This window comes from Oncorhynchus masou, chromosome 15 (assembly GCF_036934945.1).
Source record: "Oncorhynchus masou masou isolate Uvic2021 chromosome 15, UVic_Omas_1.1, whole genome shotgun sequence".
Taxonomy (NCBI): Eukaryota; Metazoa; Chordata; class Actinopteri; order Salmoniformes; family Salmonidae; genus Oncorhynchus; species Oncorhynchus masou.
This window is the reverse complement of record NC_088226.1, coordinates 60671289-60696515: the sequence shown is the minus strand read 5'-3', so window position 1 is coordinate 60696515 and position 25227 is coordinate 60671289. Positions and strand designations below refer to the sequence as shown.

The 25227-nt window shown below is 43.2% G+C and overlaps 2 protein-coding genes and 1 long non-coding RNA gene across 5 annotated transcripts in view; 1 reads left to right on the top strand and 2 right to left on the bottom strand.

The window, feature by feature from the left end:
- nfybb (nuclear transcription factor Y, beta b) overlaps positions 1–12874 on the bottom strand; it is a 19537-nt gene extending 6663 nt beyond the window's left edge. For 2 of the 3 annotated variants that reach the window (XM_064989896.1, XM_064989898.1), the window contains exons 1-3: positions 12762–12874; positions 10398–10491; positions 5053–5186 (exon numbers count right to left, since the gene is read on the bottom strand). In XM_064989896.1, the coding sequence (XP_064845968.1) occupies positions 5053–5186; positions 10398–10491 (228 nt within the window). In that variant the 5' untranslated portion in view covers positions 12762–12874. Of the gene's footprint in view, positions 1–5052; positions 5187–10397; positions 10492–12417; positions 12664–12761 lie in introns of those variants that run through there. The other variant, XM_064989897.1, reaches the window with a different exon arrangement.
- On the top strand, positions 12861–19386 carry LOC135556581 (uncharacterized). Its single transcript, XR_010458013.1, has 4 exons — positions 12861–13021; positions 13970–14035; positions 15157–15305; positions 18156–19386. It is a non-coding gene; the product is annotated as an uncharacterized LOC135556581 (long non-coding RNA).
- On the bottom strand, positions 13946–25227 carry slc41a2a (solute carrier family 41 member 2a). Its single transcript, XM_064989895.1, has 11 exons — positions 25085–25227; positions 23868–24344; positions 23532–23639; positions 20592–20663; positions 19965–20109; positions 16145–16291; positions 15841–15988; positions 15677–15756; positions 15431–15562; positions 15151–15296; positions 13946–14731 (listed from the first exon to the last, which is right to left on the bottom strand). The coding sequence occupies exons 2-11, from the start codon at positions 24270–24272 to the stop codon at positions 14549–14551; spliced, it is 1566 nt and encodes a 521-aa protein (XP_064845967.1). The 5' UTR covers positions 24273–24344; positions 25085–25227; the 3' UTR covers positions 13946–14548.

Here is a 25227-nt window from a genome sequence, read left to right as displayed (position 1 = left end):
TTTACCTTCTATACCGGAATTTAAATGTTTGGTTTGTTAAATGTGATTCGCCATGTGTAATGGCAATTTTTATAGTTTACTTCGCTACTTGAGTCACCGCTCTCCTAGCCACGCCCCTTGTCACTCAAGGAGCACATTTGATGTTCCTCAACCATGAGACACTTGCGTTCAGTCTACATGGTCAATGCAGCAAATGCAACAATGTTGATGACAATAATGCTGTTTTCACTTTGCTTCTTAATATAAATCCACTAGCGTTCTATACTGACACTATTAGTTTGTTTCTTTACATCAGCAAACAGCTAGTTTGTCTTTTCTTAGCAAGTTGCCCTTGAATCTTGTGAGACGCTAATTGTTAGCCGCTAATGCTAATATCTAGCTAGCTAATAAATGTACTGAGTAAGAGCAAACATAGCTAGCTAATACAGCCTGATAATACCAGTGATGGTGTAGACCTAAATCAGCACGTTGTTTGTGCAACAGTATCTTCTAAATCAAAGAGGAATATGCAAAGCAAGAATATGTTAGCTAAATGAAGTAGCCAAGAGAAAACATGCAATCTAGCCAAAGCTTATAGGGTCCCCTAGGAAACACTTATCACAATAACTCCTCCCTGGCATTTTAATTTGTGTAAACAATGTATTCAAAGTGCCCACTATTATATTCTAACTATAGAATTATAACAGTCTTCTATTTCCACGATTCCAACAGTTTTGCTCTAATTCGCAAGTCAAATCACAATTGCAACATTTGGTTAAAAATAAGTCCAATATTATTTGCCCATATCGTGCAGCCCTACGTGGCAGTGTGGAAATTCTCAATTGAGCAGTGGCGTAAAGTACTTAGGAAAAAATGTTAAGTCGTTTTTTGGTGTATCTGTACTTTACTATTTATTTTGGACAACTTTTACTTCACTAAATTCCTTGTCAGAAGGTGAATTCACCAATTTGTAAGTCGCTCTGGATAAGAGCGTCTGCTAAATGACTTAAATGTAAATGTAATGTAAAGAAAACACTGTACCTTTTACTCTATACATTTTCCTTGACACCTAAAAGTACATTTTGAATGCTTAGCAGAACAGGAAAACTGTCCAATTCACTCACTTGTCAAGAGAACATCCCTGGCCATCTACTGCCTCTGATCTGGAAGACTTACTAAACACAAATGCACAAATTATGTCTAAGTGTTGGAGTGTGCCCCTGGCTATCTGTAAATAAAAAATAAAACATATGGTGCCATTTGGTTTGCTTAATATAAGGAATTTGAAATTATTTATACTTTTACTTTTGATACTTCAGTATTTTTAAAACCAAATACTTTTACTCAAGTGGTACTTTACTGGGTGACTTTCACTTTTGTAATTTTCTATTAATGCATCTTTACTTTTACTCAAGTATGACAATTGGGTACTTTTCCCACCACTGCAATTGAGTGCAGGAAATGCAGAATTTATAAAAGTGCTAAAATTTGTTTTGATTGAAGTTGAATTGAACAGTATAAAACAATCATAATGGAGACAGACTCAGAGAAATAACTTAGAATAAATTTACAATTTATTTATGCTTTGCCACCCTAGGATCACTCACTACTCAAAGCAAACATTGAACTTTTATTATTCAAAATAAAAAAATAGCATCAAAAGGTCCATTTTTTTTTAACACCATGATATAATATTTTGGCCATATCGCCCAGTGCTAACTGTTACTTTCACCTATCATTTACATAACAATGGCTAACTGTGAACTATCACCTCACAAAGCAACCGTTTTGATTATGCAGAGGTTGATTCCGCTCTGTTGTGGAAATATTTGCTCATTAATATTTATTAGATACCAGAACTTGTGAATTCAAATAGACTATTACAAAGTAACAAGCCGAGCTGGTCCACGATCAACCGACTTTCCAGCCGCGGCACACACTTTCTATACAGTTTATCCTTACGTCACACACATAGTAACTCCTCTTTATGTTAATGACTCATCCCCTCAGGCATTTAGCCACCATTATCTTTTTGCCTTGCACTCATTTCAGCTTTGTTTCCATTTTCGTATTGGCACAGACATTAGGGCATAGATTCTATTGGTGGCGTAACCATAGCAATATTACAAAAATAAACAGACATGCACAATCCCAAGAAACGTGCATGTCTAATGGTGCTGATGTAATACAAACCTTTGCTCCTAATGCATGTCTAATGAATCTCACTGGACTACATAATGGTTTCTCTTAGCCTAATGACCCACACACACATATATAATGGTTAAGCTTGCATTGATTCTGCTTAAAGTAAGATGTATAATGTGCACACATGTACTAGAAAATTCCCAATACTCTTCACAAGTCCTCACTTTCAGCCCTATCTATGTAAACACAATTTCACTAGTATAACATAAGGGTGGTATAACAGTCAAAAAGCAGCAACGGTGTACTCAGTAAGTGTTTCCTCTATCATTGCATAGGTCGGATGAGTCCCTCTCACTTAAATACATAGACTCAAATTGGTTATGATAGTAAATAAACATGTTAAATGTTAGCCGCCAAAATACATGACCAATCATGCTTATCGGTCTATAGGTTAATTTGCATCATTTTGTGGAATTAAATTGGTACGTGTATTTTCGTTAGTCATCATGCATTTCATTTATCACACGCACACACATACAGAGCCTAGTTTGAGGAGTAGAATAGTCTACCACCTGTCATACAGCGCGAGAGTAGCTCCTCAAAAAGCCTGTAGGCTACTGGAGTGAAACCTTCTTTTGTAATCCCAGTCATTGCGCAACAAATAACAATTCTAAATGCAATCAATCGGGTGTTAAAAATATGATGAAAAGGAGCCATTTTATTTCTCAATCTCAACTTGTAATTAAAGCGCTCCTTCCATCCGGATGCATAGGCTATAGCCTGCCTACCGTTGACTTTCACCACGTCACCCACCACTTCGCAATGTGACAAGTTTAAGGCAGTATAATTGTTTGAAACCTGTTGGAGGAAATTATAGTTGAAATGATTAATTATGTATACATTTAAATTAGAACCATTTATTTTAATAGTTAAAACGAATGAATTGTCTGTACCTTGTAGGTTTAAGGAAGAGGGATGGTATCTTTTCAGACAGATAAGAATGTTTGTTGGATGTTCCATTAGTGGAGAAGAGTATATCTTTTAGACAGATTGGAATGTTTGTTTTATGAGGGGAGTAGAAGACGATCTCCAGACCTGAAGACACTGCGCTATTGTGTGGATCGGAGAGAGTGTGAGAAACTGATGACGTCATTTTATGTTCTCTCTTTAAAATGTAATGTTCTTTGTATTTTGGGTCAGTACTCTCTTGAATTAAACGCTGTTACCTGACTTTTAAGACTGGTCTCGAACTATTTCATGCAAAAATGATAAACTTACAACTTAGTGTGAATTTGGTTTTGGCTACAAAACATATAGGAATTTAGAATTCCTCTAACTGAATTTACTTAACTTCAAATAAGGAAGCATGTCATACCTTGCTTCAAAGTAGCTTGGTGAAAAATCCATCCATAGAAAACAGAGAGGGAATTATTTTATAAAGACTTCCTCATGCCATTCACCAGAATTTCTCTCCTGTTCTATTGACTTTCTTTTGTTGTCCAGAAGCTAAAAGGCACTTGACATATTAGCAACCCATCATAGTAGTTGCTAATAGATTCCCCCTCTTTCTACACTGAACTAAAAAAAAATGCAACATGTAAAGTGTTGGTCCCATGTTTCATGAGCTGAAATAAAAGATCCCAAAAAGGTTCCATAAGCACAAAAAGCTTATTTCTCTCAAATGTTGTGCAAATTTTTTTTTTTTTACATCCCTTTTAGTGAGCAGTGAAGCCGATTAAACAGGATGGTCATTACACAGCTGCACCTTGTGCTGGGGATAATAAAAGAACACTAAAATGGGCAGCTGTCACAACACAATGCCACAGATGTCTCAAGTTGAGGGAGCGTGCAATTGGCATGTTGATTGCAGGGATGTCTGTGGTGGAAAAATAGTCATGCTATCCCGTGTTTTATTACTTAGAGAATATTCTCATTATATGCTAGTGTTTTTTTCTAACCTGATACAAACTTGTCTGTGTGACTTCGGAATAAGACTGGGCGTGTAGCTAATATCCGTTTGGAATCAACCGCAGCAGGTGACAGATCCTGTGTTTTTACTATCTGCAGGAAGTCAGCTGTAAGGGAAACTTGCACATTTTAGTGTGATCTGTGGCAAATGCAGTTAGACAGTTGAGCCCTCGTGCAATCTTAATCTGCAGACAAACCAATCACTTTTTAAGCACTATGTTCTGCCCGTTTCCACACATCTGCTAAACTGCCACGAAGACAAAGAGGTTGTACTTCCTATAAAAGCCGAGAGCAAACTCTGTTAATTGGGCTTTTAACTCTGCACTATTGGGTGATTGTTGATTGCTTCATTTTTGCTAATCTTATATAATTTTTTGACAATAGGCATGCTATTGTTTTTTGATGTTTCCATTAAGCTCTTAATGAAAAATGTCCGGTGCTTGTAGTATCAGAGGAAGAAACCATGCGAAAGATTTTACTCTTGCCCAAATCTGTCCAAAATAAGAGCAATGCGTTTCTATGGGAATATTTTGGGCCTAAGCTTCACCTGCCTTCCTGCCTTGGGACTCCCCCCATTGTTAGGGCGGAAACATAAGCATCTTGTCATTATATACAGATCTGCAATAGTATTCTCTGTTGGTCACGTCATTTGACGGTTTGAAAAAAAAAAAAAGAAAAAAAAACTTGACTGTTTAATAAGGGTCAGTCGGCAGCAAAATTATACGAAATTTGCATCCCTAATAGTCATTTAGGGGTGTTGGCAGCCCTAGATGAGTCTGTGGTCTATGTATCTGGCTTTGTTGCTGTTTCAATCTTGAATTGTGTAGATTTATGGACTCACAGATTCCAAATAAACACCAGTTAAAAGTAAAAAAAATAAAATATAATAAATATATAAATAAATATATAAAATAAATAAGTAAAAAGCAACAAACAAGCTAAGCAAGTCACGCTCCATACCTTTCCTGTCTGTGGAACAGCGTTCTTCATGATGCGAGCCACGTTAGCGATGGGGAGGTAGATGTCCTGCTCGCGGAAGTTTTCCTTGCTGCCGTTGCCTTCCTCATGGTCATGCAGGCTGTCATCACAGTCATCTGTCAGAGAGAAGGGCATGTTACATCTACATATTTTGCCTGATGGTGTCCTGTATCATTGGGATACCATGTTATTCTGAAAAAGGGGTTGGGGACTGTGCACGTCAGAGAATAGGTAGCTGGGTTTCTCAACTCAACGCCATGTACATCTCGGTGGAGTTGGGTTGAGACGACTGTGGGCGGAGTTTACCTCTGACTACAGTCAGTGGTTGTATTTGATTAACATTTTATTAAAAAGTAAGGGATTCCAGCAAACAGTCCGTGATTGGGAGTCCCATAAGGTGGCGCACAATTGGCCCAGCGTCGGCCAGATTTGGCCGGTGTAGGCCATCATTGTAAATAAGAATGTTCTTAAAACTGACTTGCATAGTTAAATAAAGGTCAAATAAAAAATAACAGGCATGCAGAGGACAGAAAAAAGGCACACAGTGGACAAACAAAGGAACACAGCAGTGGAGGCTGCTGAGGAAGGACAGCTCATAATGGCATGGAAAGGAGTGAATGGAATGGCATCAAACCATGTTTGATTCCGCTCTAGCCATTACCACGAGCCCGTCCTCAACAATTATGGTGCCACCAAACTCCTGTGGTACACAGTAAGGGTTTAAGAATTTCAATTTTTAGAAGTATAGCCTGACAGCCACTCCATGTAGTCGGAGATACAGTCCACACACTCGTCTCCACGAAATTCCATTAATGTAGAGTTGAGACTCAGCTAGAGAAGAGGGTGCTTCTGTTCTATATCGCGGAGCTCCGCCCAACAAGGGGAGCTCTGCTCCTAGTGGTTTACCCTGCTGCCTAGGGTAAAATTATGCACACACCTGCAGCCAATAGGACTATAGGTGTCCCTATATAAGGGGATGCTTCCCCACAATCAGCCTCCCATAATCTTCAGCAACAGGACTGGACTGAAGAAGCCTAGAAGAGAAGAGCCTCAGGTTCTGAAAAAAGGCACCCTACTGACCGAGGCTGAAATGATTAATAAAGAATGTGTTCCATCTGACTTTGTCACAAGAGAACCTCTTTCCCATAACAAACTTGAGACCGTTCAGGTTCAGTCTCTCTCTCACATCACTCTGTGTGTAGCACAGCACACCATGAGTGCGTAGCTGAAGACGGTGTGAGTGGAAATGACATGAGGGCAGCAAAACAGACGCTCTTGATGAGCCGCCATGCTATACCTCATGGCAACCCTATACCACACACTCTCAGGAGCAATGTGAATAAGGGTTTGAGGAACATCTTGCGTACACAGCCCCATGTTGGGCCGATGACGCAATCGCTGTTGGGGGACCGCGCACTAACTCAGGTAGATGCCTCGGTGTAGCTCAGACCCGTGCTGCGTTCACGGAGGACAGGAACCACAAGGTGTATAACCAAAGTGTTGGCGCCCCCGTTTCTCACAGAACGCGATAATATTTCCTCCCCTTTTCGAGAGGGGCCCACCTTGGGCTGTCCCACCACTTCGGTGTCGAGGGACAGCAGCGGCTTGGGCCGTAGATTAATACAAGTCCATCCTATTGTCTGTACCAAAGCTTTGCGCTCTCCCACTCTCAGAGCATTACTTGGAGTGGCAGCGAAGCTGCACCCTCTCCCCCTGGCTAAGCCGGACGCTGGAGAAGGGTAACGCCATCCAATTCTACAGAACTCCACCCCTATTTACGGGCGTGGTGGAGACCGTGATGAAGACATCAGAGAAAGTAGTCGCTCTTGTGAAAGATATTACGGAACATTTGGCGAAGGAGGCGGTCACAGTAGTTCCCCAAGAGCAAAGGAACAGCGGGCTATAGTCGCTCTACTTCCTAGTGCCAAAGAAGACGGGAGGAATGAGGCCAATATTGGATTTACGCACTCTCAACGAGAGCGTAGCCAAACGGCCCTTTAGAATGCTTACGACAAAACGTATGCTGGAATGTATCCACAACAAGGACTTTTGTATAAACGTAGACCTAAAGGAAGCATACTTTCATATGCTGGTGCATCCTCGTCACAGGACGTTTCTGCATTTCGCCTTCCAAGGGGTGGCGTACGAGTATGCGAGGATGCCATTCAGGTACGCCCTGACACCTCTCATCTTTTCCAAATGCATGGAGGCAGCATTAGAACAGTTGCGTTGTTCAAGAATAAGGCTACTAGTCTACCTAGACGACCTAATGGTTCTCGTACACACGACACAGACAGTGATTAATCTCACAAGTCTGGGGTTCGCTGTGAATTGGGAGAAGAGCGTGCCTTGGCCCAGTCATCGGATTGTCTACCTGAGCTAGACACTAACGATGAAGGCTCAAATTTCGGATCCTCGATGGGCTGCCTTATTGCTAGCCCTACAACGGTTTGATCCGAACTGCACGGTGACGGCGCATTCCGTCATGACACTTGGGTCTCATGTCGTCTGCCCACTCGGTGGTTCCGCTGGGACTTCTGCACATGCGCAGAACACAGCGATGTTTTGCCCAACTACGACTGGACCCAGTGAGGCACCAACATCAGTTATTGGTGGTTCCCTTCTCGCTCAATGCGGACCTGAACTATTGGAGATGTGTGTGTCCCGATGCAAGTGGCCCCAATGGGCAGAGTGTCCTCCTACATTCCAGTGTTTACAGAGGCTTGTCTGACTGGATGGGGAGGGACATGTCAAACTCGGGCGGTCGGAGGTGTGTGTCCTCCCTCGGGACGCCACATCAACCTCCTGGAGTTGGAGACAGTTCTACTGATTCTGACCCAATTTATGTCTACCCTATGGAGTCATGACGTGTTGGACTGGTCGGACAACCACACCACAGTAACCTACATAAATCGCCAAGGACGAGTGAGGTCTCCTGCACTCCACTGGCTGACGGAGGAATTGCGGCTGTGGGCTCACGAGTACCTTCACTCGTTGACAGCAGCACACATTCCAGGCTATCAGAACATTGGAGCAGACCTCATGTCTCGAGGGGTTCCTAGAGACAACGAGTGAGCTGCACCCCGACATTGTTCTCCAAATATGGGAACGGTTTGAGAGAGCCGAGGTGGATCTGTTCGCGTCACGTGTGAACCAGCAGTGTCCCCTATGGTTATCCCTACGAGTCCAGGACGAACCGCAACTAGATAGACGCCTTTGCGCACCAACCATGGCCAGATGTTCTCCTGTATGCATTTCCACCACTGTCCTGCATTCTCCCACTGCTAGCCTGTGTGAGAACAGGAGGGCTGTCAATCATATTGATAGCCCCTGATCATCCAGGGGCTTAGCGGTAAGCAGAGATGACTCAAATGTTGATTGCACCATCATGGCCAATTCCACCGAGAGGATGCGATGTCTCAGGCGGGAGGCATGATAGAGAAATTGCCTCTAATCGGCCAACCACTGAGGGTCTGGCCCGAGAGGGACAGGTTAGAGCGCTGTGGGTCATCTGATTCAGTAATCAGAACCAAACAGGGCTCGTGTGCCAGTTCCACATCCAGGATGCATGCCAGCAGATGGTGTGCCAGAGAATGGGGACCCTGTATGCTGTCAGGTCGAGAGCATGCTCTCTTTCCTACAGTTCATGTTTGACAAGCAGCGCTCACCCGCTGCCATTAAGGTGTTTGCGGCAGCGCTTTCAGCTTGTCATGAGGGGTTTGGCAGAGACACCATCTTCAGCCACCCTCTAGTGAAACGGTTTCCATTGGGAACACCGCAATTTAGGTCAACACCTAGAGCCACACTGCCCCAGTGGGATTTAACTTTGGTACTTGAGGCACTCTGTGAGATGCCGTTCGAGCCATTGATTCAAATCCCCCTCAAGATGTTATCTCTGAAGACAGTGATGTCACTTGCTTTGACTACAGCCAAGCGCGTCAGTGATTTGTGTGCTCTTTCGACAAGACACTACTGCCTTGCCATCAATAGTGATTTGAGCAGAGCGGTGTTACGTCCCAACCCAGCATTTATGCCGAAGGTTATTAAGAGCTCATAAAGGTCACAGACTGTTGAGCTGTCGGTCTTCTCCCCCCTCCCCATGCGGAGCAGAGAGGAGAGGCTTCATTGACTGTGCCCGGTACGGGCCTTGGCGTGCTACGTGCAGCACACAGTGATGATTAGGTCATCGCCTCAGCTGTTTGTGTCACTGTTCTAGTACACCACTTTCAAAGCAGCGGCTGTCACATTGGCTTCGCAAAAGCATTGAGATGGCTTATGAGGCGCAGGGCGACCACTGCCTCAGAGCGTAAGAGTAGCGGCGTCTACGGCCCTTTTCAGAGGAACCTGGGTACAGGATAATTGTGCAGTGGTCGTCACCGTCTCCTTTTATCCGATTCTACCTGTTAGACGACATCTCTAACTCTCTAGCTTGTTCTGTACTCAGCGTGGCTAAAGGGAGAACTTGAGTTAAGAAAATATGCAGAACGACTGGGCATGGTTCCCATTAGGTCCATTCTTTTTGTCAAGGAGAGAGACATGTGTGACATGACCTTTGTCTGACACTGTCAGTACAGCTGGGAATATCTAGACTGCCCAACAGTGTATCACTGTGTTTAAGGCGGCGTGATGAGGCAAATAGCACTGTAACTAGTATTACTTCACTATTAAACCGGTCAATGAATTTGATAAGAATATTGACAAAGTTATGAGTTCATCTATCTGCTTGTACAGATTAGTATGACTCATATTCATCTGCCCCTAGTCATTGGCTGTGCCTCTTGACTGAGTAGGGCGGATTAGAACAGAGGACGCAGTACATTGTGACAGTCTGTTTTCACAGTATGTTACAGTACTGCGGGATTTGGTCGCAGCCACTGCTGGGCCCGACCTTTTCATTAAGTGTTAGGCTCGGCAAGGAGTACATTTTGGAGCATTGCGCTCCGCCTTAAACCACTAGGAGCAGAGCTCCCCTATAGGGCAGAGCTCCACGATACAGAACGATAGTTACCGGAGTTGTAAATCCAGTTCTATGAGTGGAGCGAAGCCCCATAGGACTTTAGGCCCTGCCGACCCCCAGTCTCGCTGAATATTTTTTTCCTGGAGGCTGATTGTGGGGAAGCATCCCCTTATATTGGGACAGCTGTAGTCCTATTGGCTGCAGGTGTGAGCATAATTTTCTCTCAGGCTATTCACTGCCTAGGCAGCGGGGTAAACCACTAGGAGCAGAGCGCCTCTATGGGGCTCCGCTCCACTCATAGAACTGGAGTTACAACTCCGGTAACTATTGATTATGGTGCTTGGTCTGTGAAAGGAGGTCCACCACTTACCATCCTGTGACTGAAGGACGTAGTGGCTTCCTGCCATGTACTCCCCTGGCATGCCCAACTGAGAGGCATCGGTGGTTGAACCGTCTCCCTCCATCTATAAACACAGACAAAGACAGAATTTATAACCCTGTTCTTTTGAAATCATGATTTAAGAAATACAGAAGGATTGACTCTATGCTAAACTATTTCGGATTTAGCTACATTAACTAAACACCGCCTGGATGAACTATCCAAATAGTCAATCAAAAACTGAACGCACAGGTTGTATCTAACTAACATTAGTCATGTGCACCACACTGTAGACTGGACAGTTGAAATTTTTAACAATGCTCTTCTGATAAAAACTAGTTCATTGCATCCGCCGTGGAGCTCAGTTTCATAATATGACCATATGTTCCAGCTGCCTGCCATAGTTTTGAAGTAATCACAAAAAAACAGGCCTTACTTTAGGGCACTTTTCCCCCTGCCAGCTACTATTAGTTCTATTGAGCATCATGCCACTAACTGACCTTCAGAACTTCTATTCCCAGAATACCTAGGATAGGATAAAGTAATCCTTCACCCCCCCCCCTTAAATGATTTAGATGCACTATTGTAAAGTGGCTGTTCCACTGGATGTCAGAAGGTGAATTCACCAATTTGTAAGTCGCTCTGGATAAGAGCGTCTGCTAAACGACTTAAATGTAAATGTTATTGTTTTACCATTGCCTGCTTTGCTATTGTTGGCTATGGAGACCTGCACACCTTGTTCATAGTTAAAATGTCAACAAAAAATGACTCATGGAACTCTGAGGTTGTTCCATTGTTTACTATAGGGAAATATAGGCATGTTTGTCTATCTCCCCAAATATCTGGCAATGTGTATTTTTTTCATTGGATAACATTTTAATCATGAGAATCCCCTTTCTAATTATGTAGTGCTGGACTGTGTATTTCGTTGTCATCAAACGCTAGCCATGAAATATCTTTTGCCCTTGGAACGCTGAGCTCCTAACCATTGTTTTCCTATGGAGAGGCATGCTGGTATATTTCGCCAAATATCTCGCAATGTGTGCATTTGCATTTTTTTCCAAGTCGGACACCATTTTGAATCATGAGAATCTCATCTTTATAATTACGTGAGGCTGGGCAGTGAAATAGTTATAAGTTGCATTTTGTTCTTCTACTTCCTCGTTTTGCAGACATAGTCACACTTGGCACCATCGATTTGCGCGTGTTTACTTTCTACACTAGTTATTTTTCAGTTTCGTTCCAAGAACAGATTGTAGTGGTAAAATAAAAAGGGGATACATTTTTTGGCGCCATTTGGCGAAATGGAATTCTAAGCGTCACTTCAGTCAAAACAGGCTCTGTCAACGTTCGATTACATTCATTTACTATGGCCTCGCGCTAGTGTTCCAGTTTAGACAACGTTCTGCCATTTTCAGCATTGGGTGAATTTTGACTCGTTCTATTGTGCAGGCGAGGATGTAAATCGGCGTAACGTTAACCGTTACTGTACTTTGTCATTAGAAATCTTCCAGTTGCATAAAAACTACATGCGCAGTGATTCTCTTACTAGATCAGCCGTGGATGGTCATGAATCGATTGCTACCCAGTTAGCGTCTAGTTAGGCTTTACCGAGTCAGCATGGCTCTGCTTTGGCTTTTTCTAGCAAACTGCAACATTCCCCTTTGTTCCCGCGTTGATTGACAACTAGCCAGCGGGCAAACAGAAAAGCCAACGTTAGCTAGCCAACTGGCTAGTTAGTACTACTAGTTAGCGTAACTGGCTAATGTTGTACCCAGATAAGCGGGAGAGAATAGTTATTTTTACCTAAGACATGGCTACAGTAGCTAGCTAAAGACGAAAACCCGGACACAACTTTAGCTAGTTACAATAGCTACCTAGCTAACGTCAGCTATGCTAACAACCTACTGTAGTTCGCGATAGCAATGTGCGGTACCTAATGTTAGTTATTAACCTTAACTAGCTAACCAACTCGCATACAAAGCAAAAAGACAATCGATGAGTAACTCACGATTTCGCAAATTCGTCATGTTTACACACTATTCAAGACATCCCGTCGACTTCAGTCGGATTTGAACACCCCCATGGCAAACATAGCCTGTTACATTTGACAGATGTTAACGTTAGATGTATTTGAGTCTTTGTGGAGGGCCTGCTGTGTGACGGAGTACCCATACGGGGAGACCATTTACTAGCGAGTCCTAGATAGAATTCCTCAACTCGCAGTGTTAATTTCTACTTTCCCGCTGCTAATTCCCTCTCACGCTACCATCAAAGAAACAGTCAAACGCGGAGATTTCGATTCGAGGTAACGAGAAATCGGATAGCAATCATTGGCCAGAGCCAGGCACAAACCTCCGATACTGCCCTGGTTGGTTAGCTTCTCAAAACGGCCGTGTGGTTGGACAGAAAATGGCTGCGAAGGAACCAGTCCCAGCTCGAAGCTCTGAGTCCCAAAAGCACTATCTTACTTTGCCGCTAGAGGAGCAATGTTTTCAAATCATAGTTCATTTGTCACATGCGCGGAATACAACAATTGAAGCAGACCTTAGTGAAATGCATACTTACAATAGGCTCTAACCAATAGTGCAAAAAAGGTATTAGGTGAACAATAGGTAAGTAAAGAAATAAAAACAGTAGAAAGACAGTGAAAAACAGTAGCGAGGCTACAAAAAGACACCGGTTAGTCAGGCTGATTGAGGTAGTATGTACATGTAGATATGGTTAAAGTGACTATGCATATATGATGAACAGAGGAGCAGTAGCGTAAAAGAGGGGGTGGTGGGTGGCGGGACACAATGCAGATAGCATGGTTAGCCAATGTGCGGGGGAGCACTGTTTGGCCGGGCCAATTGAGGTATGTACATTGTATGTATAGTTAGTGACTATGCATATATGATAAACAGAGAGTGGCAGCGTAAAAGAGGGGTTGGGGGGGGGGCACAATGCAAATAGTCTGGGTAGCCATTTGATTACCTGTTCAGGAGTCTTATGACTTGGGGCTAAAAACTGTTGAGAAGCCTTTTTGTCCAAGACTTGGCACTCCGGTACCGGCTGCCATGCGGTAGTAGAGAGAACAATCTGTGGCTGGGGTCTTTGACAAATTTTTATGGCCTTCCTCTGACACTGCCTAGTGTAGAGGTCCTGGACGGCTGCTTAGCCCCAGTGATGTACTGGGCCGTACGCACTACCCTCTGTAGTGCCTTGCGGTCGGAGGCCAAGCATTTGCTGTACCAGGCAGTGATGTAACCAGTCAGGATGTTCTCGATGTTGCAGCTGTAGAACCTTTTGAGGATCTCAGGACCCATGCCAAATCTTTTTAGTTTCCTACAGGGGGATATGCTTTGTCGTGCCCTCTTCACGACTGTCTTGGTGTGTTTGGACCATTCTAGTTTGTTGGTGACAATAGAGTACTGTCCCCACTTGTACCTGAAAGGTAGACTACTCATCAGACTGATGCACCTGCTGAGGCAGAAACAACTATTGTATGTTAAACTATATGCAGAAGAGAGTAAATTACCTATTAAATATCAACCAAATTAAATCCTATTTTTCTTTATTAGACAGGTTGGACTCTTTCTCAACTCCCACAAAAAATGTAATAACATACAACAACAGTCACACAATAAGTAAGTAACACTGCAATATTATTGATTCACATTGTGAAAACTCACCCATGTATGTAGATTAAAGGGAAATTATATTCTATAACAGACATTTTAGAAAACATGTATATTTCATATTATGTTACAATTAAAATGCTGCCTGCCCACAATATTGAACCAAATGTACATCACCCTCATTTTCGTTGGCACAGAATTTCTTGACACAATATCCAAAATGCCTATAGAAGTACCTCAGCTTGTGAGGACATTCAGCAGAAAAACTCCAAACAGGGGGTTGGACACAGACCCCCTTTGAGAAAGAAACCCTGAAATTAAAATAATTCTGCTGCCAGATTTTAGTAGAGCCACCTGCTTTTTCCTAAGGCCTTGCATTATCTCAGGCCTTGATTGAATGCATCCAACCTTACTTTAAAAACAATCACAGATCCAATAGGGCTGGATTGGTGAAAGCAGTTGAAATGTCTGCTTTCACCCAGCCAGAATGAAAGAATGGGAGAATATGAAGCACCCAGGGTGTTAGTCTCCAGTGGGAACTTTCTCCCCTACAAGCCAGAGCAGGAAGAAGGCCAGAACCAGGAGGGCTGTGCCCAATAGATCCGCCAGAGCAGTGAGGTAGGGGATGGAGTAACTGTCAGGGTCTTTGCCCGTCCGCCACAGACAAGGGATCATCCAGTCAGCAATACATAGCAGTGTGAAGACCTAACAGAAGGGAGAGAGAAAGATTCAGCCCTTTATTATAAACTGGGTGGTTCGAGCCCTGAATGCTGATTGACTCTCAGTAGTGATATATCAGAACAAAACCATGGTTATGACAAAACATTTATTTTTACTGCTCTAATTAAGTTGGTAACCAGTTTATAATAGCAATAAGGCACCTCGGGGGTTTGTGATATATGGCCAATATACCACTGCTAAAGGCTGTGTCCAGGCACTCTGTGTCACTTTGTGCGCAAGAACAGCCTTTAGTTGTGGTATATTGGCCGTATACCACACCCCCTTGGCCCTTATTGTTTAATTATAGTATTAGTGTTAATGAAGGAGCAGAGGAGAAAGAATCCACTTATGACTACTGAGACACAGACATTGACCAAACTGATCACTCTTGCTTCCTGATTTACCTGTAGGAGGGCTACAGCTAGGAAGAAGATGATGAAGACAGGTGTGGGAGAGGTGCTGCCCTTCATCAAGTGTATTGTGTACAGGAAAATCAGGTGACCCGGTACGACCAACAGGAGCAGCACCTGTGCAGAGCGATGATTGGCTCCTGTCAGAGGTAGATATGGTTAACTGACAGATAGAATACACCTGACAACAGAACATTTCATTCTTTTTGTGTTCACAGGTATGTTAAAGGGACTGGTCATGTGCATGAGCCTGTCTACATGTGCGTGTCATTACCTGAGCCACAGAAGGTCCTGCAGGGGTTGTAGCAGCTCCTGCGATCCTCAGGCACCTGCCTCGGTGGGCAGTGGTGGTACAGATCAGTGGCTATACGACTGGACTGGATGGCAACCAGGTTCCCCCCAATACCTAGATTAAGATGAAGAATACACAATGATCATATATTTGGAGAGATCTTGTGACTTACCATTTTCTTGAAGGTTCCTGAATGTACGCTTCTAAAAATCCAGATCCTTGTCTCACCATTCATAACTGGCGTGTAGACTATCATTCCCACCATGTTCGGGTCTGATACAGTTGTGTCCAAGATGAGTCCTCCGATACTAGAGAAAAATACTTATTAAAGGATGGTATTTCCATTTGAATGTTGTGACTGGACTTCAGGGGTACGGAACAGGGAAGCAGACCTGCTGATGACCATGGCAGTGATTATTGGTTCCCAGCCTGTGTAGAGGAGAATGCGACTTGCTGGGTTTCTGGAGGAGATGACCACCCACAAAGGAGTCAGTCCGAGGAAGAACAGACACACCAGGTACGACACATAGGGATACAACTCTGTGTGGAGACAGGGAAAGGAGCAGACACACTAGCTAAACAAATATAGTTGATAGCTAGCCAGATGAGTCAGAGCTGTAAATGTAGCTATGACATTCCAGTAAATGGGCCCAGACTGCCCCTTAGTGGCCGAAAGCTAAACCTCTTGATTTATACCTATGCATTCGTAGAGCCCCTGGCTCAGGCAGGCCAGGATGGCCAGGGTGATGAGGTCACCAAAGCTGGCAGCGATGGGCGTGGCCACGTTGTCTGGGTTGATGCCAATCCTCTTGGAGCCGGTGATCACTCCCACCATGATGATCCCTGGGAGAAAACAACACAGTCAAGTCAGATTCAGGCTACTGTTCAGTTGCACAACTCTCCAACCAAGGTGCATGAATTGAGCAGCCAAGAGTTGCACAGATGAAAGCAATGTGGTGACAGCTGGGAGAAGCATCAGACTGGGGGAAGGGACAAGGGACTGTAATGGCCTACAGTGGTATTATTCACTTCCGCTTTTATCAAGTGGTAAATGCAAATCAAATATCTGTAAACACAGATGGTCAAGTTGAATTAGTTGATACATATTTACATTTCAAGGCAGATAAAATAGCATGTTATTCTGTGGACCGATCAGTACCCATCATTCCAATGAAAATGAACCACATGAATAATTCATTTGGGTGTCCTAGCTAGATCACAAACTCTGCCTTACAGAGTCAGGTCTGCCTTTCAGATCCCAAGCATTGGTTTTATTTGAGTCATAACAAAATGGTTTTGCAACAAAAAGGTCTGATACAGAAGAAACCTACAATGTCAGTTGTAGCTAAGCTTCCTGGTCTCAGATGATTATATTCTGTACGTCTCAAATAGAAAGAGCATTCAGGCTTTTCCAGGAATACAGCAGAAGTGTACAGTTTTTCCATTGAGTTGGAATAATTGTACATGTAAATGGATGAGTAAGAGATAATGTGCCTCAGAGAGAGGTTATGGTAGTGTATGTAGAAAAAAATACTATAGTATACTATGGTCTAAATACTATAGTATTACTATATTTATATACCATAGTATTCACTGTACGGTTTTGCAGAATTTACTGTAGTGTTCACTGTAGGACAGCAGGTAGCCTGGCAGTAAGGAGTGTTGGGCCACTTGCCCTTGAGAAAGGCAATTAACCCTAATTGCTCCAGGGTCGCCTTCAATAATGGCTGATCGTCCGTGACCCCACTCTCTCAGCGGGAGTGAGATATGCAAAGAAAAAAACATTTCCATATTACACCTCACATCTGTACAGGTTACCCACTTATACATAAAGTGAAGAGGGCACGACAAAACCTATTCCCCCTCAGGAGACTGAAAAGATTTGGCATGGGTCCTCAGGTCCTCAAAAGGTTTTACAGCAGCACCACCGAGAGCATCCTGACGGGTTGCATCACTGCCTGGTATGGCAACTGCTTGGCCTCCGACCGCAAGGCACTACAAAGGGTAGTGCGTACGGCCCAGTACATCACCGGGGCCAAGATTCTTGCCATCCAGGACCTCTATACCAGGCGGTGTCAGAGGAAGGCCCTAAAGATTGTCAAAGACTCCAGCCACCCTGGTCATAGACTGTGCTCTCTGCTACCGCATGGCAAGCGATAACGGAGTGCCAAGTCTAGGTCCAAGAGGCTTCTAAACAGCTTCTACCCCCAAGCCATAAGACTCCTGAACAGCTAATCAAATGGCTACACAGACTATTTGCATTGCCCCCTCCCCTACGCTGCTGCTACTCTCTGTTATTATCTATGCATAGCCACTTTAAAAATCTTACCTACATCTACATAAATACCTCAATTACCTCGACACCGGTGCCCCCGCACATTGACTCTGTACCGGTACCTCCTGTATATAGCCCCGCTATTGTTATTTACTGCTGCTTTTTAATTATTTGTTATTCTTATCTCTTACTTTTTTGGGGGGGGGGGGTTTTCTTAAAACTGCATTGTTGGTTAATGGCTTGTAAGTAAGCATATCACTGTATTCTGCGCATGTGACAAATACAATTTGATTTGAAACAGGACTATATATTATATAGTGTTTTTGCGGACATGACTGTAGTATACTATAGTATTTACTAGTGATGGCCATTAATTACATATGTTCATTGCTGTTATTGCCCGTTATTATTTGCACCTTTGTGTCCTTTTAGATAAACCCTACTACATACAACGCCAACCAAGTCTCCATTCAAGACAAGCATCTCATGTCTACAACTGTCAATCATTCTCTGCCATGTATCATCTCCATTACCGGAATCTAGAAAGACTTTTAAACTGAACTGCATCTCTGCCTCCAGCTGCTCAGTAGATGGGCATCACCGTAACCCTCACCTAAACCTCAGTGTTTCCCTTGGGGACCCTTATTATTGGAGGACATATAGGAAATGTATAAAAGCACCCCTTGGTCATGTTCAGGTGAGAGCTTTTTACTGTGAATGTCCTTTCTGTGTACAGGTTGTATGGTGTTGCTGGTGGATTATTTCTGCGAGGAACCATTTTGTGACTATGTTGTCTTGAAGAAATGTTTGGGGTGTAGTCGATTGTTCTGAATGGTATATGTTGACTTTGACCATCAGTGAGTTATTCCCTGAGTGACAATATGTCTGATTTTCATTATGTAAGGCCACTGCAATCATGGCCTTCTATTTGAAATCACTTTGTTTGGAGCGGCGTTGCTGGTTTGAGGTACAGGCTGTGCGTTGCTGGTTTGAGGTACAGGCTGTGCCCTCCAAAAAAGGCTCTGTCTAAGTAAAGTCATTTCTATTTCTACAATATCTATTGTTTATGTCAATTCTGTGGTTAACTGTTCTTTCTTGTGGAAGTAACAGATCTATGAAGTCATTTTGGTGTACTCTTGTTAATGTGTGTTATTTATCTGTGTCAAACAAGCAACCCTAATCCTCAGCTTTACTAAACTTTGCTTGTTCTTTATCTGCCTTTGTAGTGTTTTCCTTTAATGGGTCTAGAACCTGTGTCTATTGTTTTTAGATGTTACAATTTCTCAAAACTTTTGCCCCAACTCAATAGGTGGCCTGTCATGAACCTGTGTGTCTTATGTTCTGGTTTAGTTGTTCCCCTAATTAAACAGTAACTGGGGTAGTCTTGAAGTTGTGCCAGTTTAGCTAACCCTAGTCGGCAGGTGTTACCACAATATGCTACTGTCATGTCTGCAAAAACACTACAGTGAATGCTATTGTATACAACACTCATGTTTGCAAAAAAACACAACAGTGAATACTATAGTATATAAATATAATACTACTGTATTTAGACCATAGTATACTATATTATTTTGTAATGTGGGTTAGCTGTAAATGTGTAATATGTTGGATGTTTGAACTAGGACCCCTTTTTTTGTATTATTCTCATTAAAAAGAAATCAAGGGATACTACAGTGTAGAGTATAGTATTCTACAGTATACTAAACAATTATATAGAAAGCACTACACGATCGAGGGCATGAACTCCCTAAGGCCAGCACGTTCAAATCAAAACCGCATTGACAAAGCTAGCAGTAAAGCTAGCTAGCAGTCCAATCAATCCAAAAATTCTAAAGTAAGCACTCCATGCTCGAGGGATACTACAGTCTACACAGTGTGGAGTATAGGATTCTACACAGGATACTACAGTTTACTACAAAATTATATCGAATTCTACAGTAAGTGCTATACTATTCTGTAGTAAAATGTAGTATTTTTTTATGTGGGCTTCCCTATAAGGAAGAGACTGTCGCCTCACACTAAGATGCTAGTGAAAAGGGCCTCTCCGCATGGAGGAATTGGCATGCATGAACCTGTGTAGGAGAATGGGAGGTGCAGTGGGGATAGACAGGAATGGATAGCTCGTCCGTTCCTGTCAATACCTAGCTAGCTGTTTGAGCCGTGACCTAAAACCATTGTGTGGGTACTGTAGGTATGATGTGGGTTAAGGGTTTGGACAGGTCTCACTATTCTCCTTACCCTGCAGCAAGGAAGCAAGGAAGGCAGTAGTTACGCTGGCTGAGCAGAGGAGAACAGCGTGGTTGAGAAGTATATCTCCCTCCAGTACCCAGCCCAAGACCACCGCTGCCAGGGCAGCCAGTAGACCCAGCACTGTGGCTTGCATCTGGAGAAAGAAAACACTCTTTGTACACTAGGCATTTGTTAAGGCTAAGAAGCACAAATAAAGGTTTGGGGGACATATTTAAAGTCATTTTCCAGTGAAAATCTCACTTTTAAAGTTAATATTCTATTACCTCATACCCAAATAATATTGTTCACTCATAAGGTACTCTTATTTGTGGCCAAAGCATAAATTGGAGAGAAAACCCCCCCCCCACCTCAAACAGACCATTTAAAAAATGGATGATGTCATCCTCCTGAGGAGGACAAGCTGGCCAATCAGCGGTCTACTCACATCAATGACTCACACCATTTTGTTGTTAGGGTACGCCCACACCATTCCAACACAGAAAAGCTTATTTTTTAACATAACTAATTCAGATTTTTTTTTTTATTAATACTTTTCACTCATATTGTAATTCATTATAGATTATATGTCATAGAAATCTGGAAACACTGGACAGTATCAGCCATAAAGTAAATCACCTGTTTTAGTGCTAGGTTCCCAATAATCAAACTCCATTTCTCTTTGGCTGTCTCCATTTCCCCCACATTCACCTGACAAGGACAAAATCATGAATGTTATTATCTTTTCTCAGTGTAAAATCCCATACTTAGTCTTGACTAAAGCATCAAAATATCTGTGTCATGACTATGACCATTTATTAGGCCTGACAGCTAGGACATGCCTATTGAAAAGCAGGCTTCCTGGAAGCCTGTGTTTCAGACATAAAGAAGCGGATGGCGGAAAATATTTACTTTTAAACTCAGGCAAAACAGAAATGCTAGTTCTAGGTCCCAAGAAGCAAAGAGATCTGCTGAATCTCAATGGTTGTGCAGTCGTCGCAAATAAACTGTAAAGGACCTCGGCGTTACTCTGGACCCCGATCTCTCTTTTGACGAACATATAAAAAATATTTCAAGAGCAGATTTTTTCCATCTTTGTAACATTGCAAAAATCTGAATTATGCAGAAAAGCTAATTCATACTTTTGTCACTTCAAGATTAGACTACTGAAATGCTCTACTCTCCAGCTACCCAAATAAGGCACTATTAAACTTCAGCTAGTTTTAAATACGGCTGCTAGAGTCTTGACTAAAATCACAAATTTGATCATATTACTCCAATGGCAGTCTCTCTACAGTGGCTTTGTGTTTAAGGCTAGGGCTGATTTCAAGGTTTTACTGCTAATCTACAAAACATTACTGTCACTGTGTGCTCCCTCTCCGACCTCTAGATCACCAGGCTGGTTGTTATGACGCTCACCTGTCACCATCGTTACGCACACCTGTCACCATCGTTACGCTCACCTGTCACCATCGTTACGCTCACCTGTCACCATCGTTACGAACACCTGTGCATCCTCAGAATCACCTGGACTCCATCACCTCTCTGATTGATTATCTTCCCTGTATCTGTCACTCCCCTTGGTTCTTTCCTCAAGTGTTATTGACTCTGTTTTCATGTTGGTGCGTTGTTTGTGTTACGTGTTTCATTTATTTAAAACACTCACTCCCTGAACTTGCTTCCCGACTCTCAGCGCACTCGTTACAATTACATGGACTTGCTCCTACCTATTTCTATGAGTTGGTCCTGCTGTACATACCTATACGTACGCTACGATCACAAGACGCAGACCTCCTTATTGATCCTAGAGTTTCAAAGCAAACAGCTGGAGGCTTTCTCCTATAGAGCTACATTTTTATGGAATGGTCTGCCAATAAATGTGAGAGACATAGACTCGGTCTCAACCTTTAAGTCTTTACTGAAGACTCATCTCTTGAGTAGGTCCTATGATTGAGTTTAGTCTGGCCCAGGGGCGCAAAGGTGAATGGCAAGGCACTGGAGTGACGAACCAGCCTCGCTGTCTATGCCTGGCCGACTACCCTCTCTCCACTGGAATTCTCTGCCTCTGACACTGTTATAGGGCTTGAATCATTGGCTTGCTTGCGCTCTCCAATGACATCCCTAGGACGGGTGCATCACATCATACCAGGCTTTATTTGATATACTTGACTTGAGTGGGTTGTCCATGACGTGATCTTCCTGTCCGATTTTGTGCACCCCTTGGGCTCTTGTGGTGGGAGAGATCTTTGTGGGCTATACTCAGCCTCAGGGTCACAATCTAAGGGTAGTCTGTTGATATCCCTTTGGTGGCTGTGCTTTGGCAAAGTGGGTGGAGTTATATCCTGCCTGGTTGGCCCTGTCTGGGGGTAACTTTGAACGGGACCACAGTGCCCCCCCCGTCTCAGTTCCCAGTATTATGCTGCAATAGTTTATGTGCTAGGGTCAGGGCCAGTCTGTTTTATCTGGTGTAATTCTCCTGTCTTATCTGATGTCCTCTGATGTCCTGTGTGATCGTAAGTATGCTCCCTCTATAATCCTCTTTCTGACCCTGCTGGTCATCTATGAACGTTTGAACATCTTGAATATCGATCTGTCCTTAATGGTCAAGTACTCTTATAATCCCCACCCCGCGCAGCCAGAAGAGGACTGGCCACCACTCAGAGCTTGGTTTCTTCCTTGGTTCCTGCCTTCCTAGGGAGTTTTTCCTAGCCACCATGCATCTACACCTGCATTGCTTGCTCTTTGGAGTTTTAGGCTGGGTTGCTGTATAAGCACTTTGTGAAAACTGCTGATATAAAAAGGGGTTTAAAAATAAATGTGATTGATCTTTCTCTGTCATAAACTTATTAACACCGATATTCATACTGTATGATTGATGAGTGGGAGAGCGTCAGTGTCACGAATGCTGCCGAAGTTGGTCCCTCTCCTTGTTCGGGCGGCGGTCGACGTCACCAGTTTTCTAGCCGACACCGATCCACTTTTCATTTTCCATTTGTTTTGTCTTCATTGTACACACCTGGTTTCCATTCCCATAATTATATGTTCCATATTTAACCCTCTGGTTCCCCCATGGTTTTGTGTGTGTTTGTTCGTTGAAAGTTGGTCTGTATTTGTGAGCTTGATTATTTTTCCTTCTTGGAATATTTGTTGTTTTTAGTAAAGTAACGTGAATTACTCATATCTGTGTCCTGCGCCTGACTTTGCCTTACCTGCTACACCTAGACGCCAAACTGTCAGTTACTAGAGCGGGTCAGGCATTCTAGAATCAGAAACAGAAAATGCTCTCATGCCAGTCAGCAGATTAAGTCGTGGTCAAAAGTCCAATAACACACCACACATCCTGTATGCACAATAGACGGTTAGGGAGGGGAGATTCAGAGTCATAATGCAGTATAGGTTCTAGTCAGATTAGTCCAGTCTTGTACTGCAGGGAGTTGTCCAGTGCCATTTTCATCACAGGTGGGTGAGGACTTTCACACAGGGATAGAGAACTCAATACAAGGGAGAAACAATATAAGGAATGGACTTCTCACTGTGTTGATGTATGGATTAATTGTGTGTGTTTATGTGTGTTCTCACTGCTGTTGAAAGTCTGGAAGCCAGGGTCATCTCCAGGTTTCCTTTCAGGCCCAGTAGAGCTGGCACCAGGATGAAGATCTGTGTGACTCTCTGGAACACCTCCCAATGCTGCCACAACAACATACAGTGGAATAATACACCAAAATATAATGCAATAGACTGACGCACGATGCAGTGGACACACCAAAACACTAGACAGACCAACACACAATGCAACAGAATCAACATACAAACACACAATACAATACATGAACATACCATGCAGTAAACACACCAACACATAATGCAAGAATAGATAAACAAATACACAAACCTTGCAATTTATAAGTACCTCACCTGAACTACGTCCAGTAACATCCCAGCTGACACCGTCCCCAGTCCAGCCAGTAGGAAGGGCACCAGTATCTGCAGAACCATGGACCTGACAGACTCACTGGGCATCTCTCTGACACCATCCTGGGCACTACAATCCTCTGGGTCCTTCTCCATACCTTCCTCATTGACCTTCGAGCCAGGCATGTGTCCATTGGGGAGAAGTGGGTCTGTCTCAGTGTATGGACAGAGTTCATTAAAGATGTTGCTGTTGGATGGGGACTGAGCTCTATTTGGGAGTCGTTGGTGACCCCCTGGATGTTGTGCATCTGGGGCTGGGCAGGACCCATAGTGGTGCCTGTTGTGTTTTCCTGCACCCACGCTGTCACTCTGGGCCAGTTGGTCATCCTGTTGCCCAGTGTTGGCCATCAGAACAATGATGTGTCCTGAGGGAGTTAGACACTCCTTCTGGTACCCCGAAGAAAGGGTAAGTTGATATGACTGGGTCAAAGAAAACCAACAGGAGGTAATTAGACAGTTACAGTATATATCATCCTTGATATTGATGTTATCACTGAACACTCATGGTACTAGTCATGAACTGCTGGCAAAAAAATAAATAAAAATAAATAAACTTGTTGCTGTGTAAGAGGTGTGGCAAAGGTAGGCTTAGTGTGTAATTTAACACACCTGTGACGCACAGACACAGTTAAATGACAGATACATGCCATCTCTACACGTGAGCATTTAAGACAGACAAGCATACAAGAGAGTCGTGGCTATAGCATGGCAAATGCATAACATCTGATGCTTGTATGGTTTAATTCGTTAGGTATTCTCCCACATACTCAGGGGTTTTCCATGCCATCACAAAGCCGCCCCTTGTCAGACATGGAAACGATGTGAGGCCTCATGGTGCTAGCAGTCACACAATTACCAAACAACTTTAGGGAGATATTTAATTCATTATCTGGTAAGTCCAAATTGCATAGAAATATCTTGTCATATCCAGCACTGTGCATCTGAAAACGGCAGACAATTCACCAGGAAGTATTCAGTGACTGTGCGTCTATCTGGAATTGAGTGAGATTGACCAAATCAATGGCTTGTTATTCTGTAAGTAATTAGCAGTTATCCACACATTTGGTCTATAGATGAAAACATGTGAACACACAAACTGTAGAGAGAAAAACACTTACAAGTTCCAAGTGGCAGTACGTTAAGAGAAACAGGTGACTTACCTAAAGTGTGAAACCACAGCATATTAGAGATATGAGAGACGAAGAAATAGATTTTGGAGAAGTAGATACTCCTTCACTCTGCTTATTCTGTCCGTGAGTTCTTTTCCTCCTCCCTGAATGGCTGAAGCTCCTTCATAGCTATG

Bases quoted from the DNA above. Each gene is read 5' to 3' on its own strand.
- slc41a2a (XM_064989895.1), bottom strand. From the start codon at position 24,272: ATGGCCAACACTGGGCAACAGGATGACCAACTGGCCCAGAGTGACAGC. The intron at 16,292-19,964 runs GTAAGGAGAATA...GTTTTCTCCCAG, and splicing joins CCTTGCTTCCTTGCTGCAGG to GGATCATCATGGTGGGAGTG. The intron at 15,989-16,144 runs GTATAAATCAAG...GTCTCCACACAG, and splicing joins GGGGCTCTACGAATGCATAG to AGTTGTATCCCTATGTGTCG.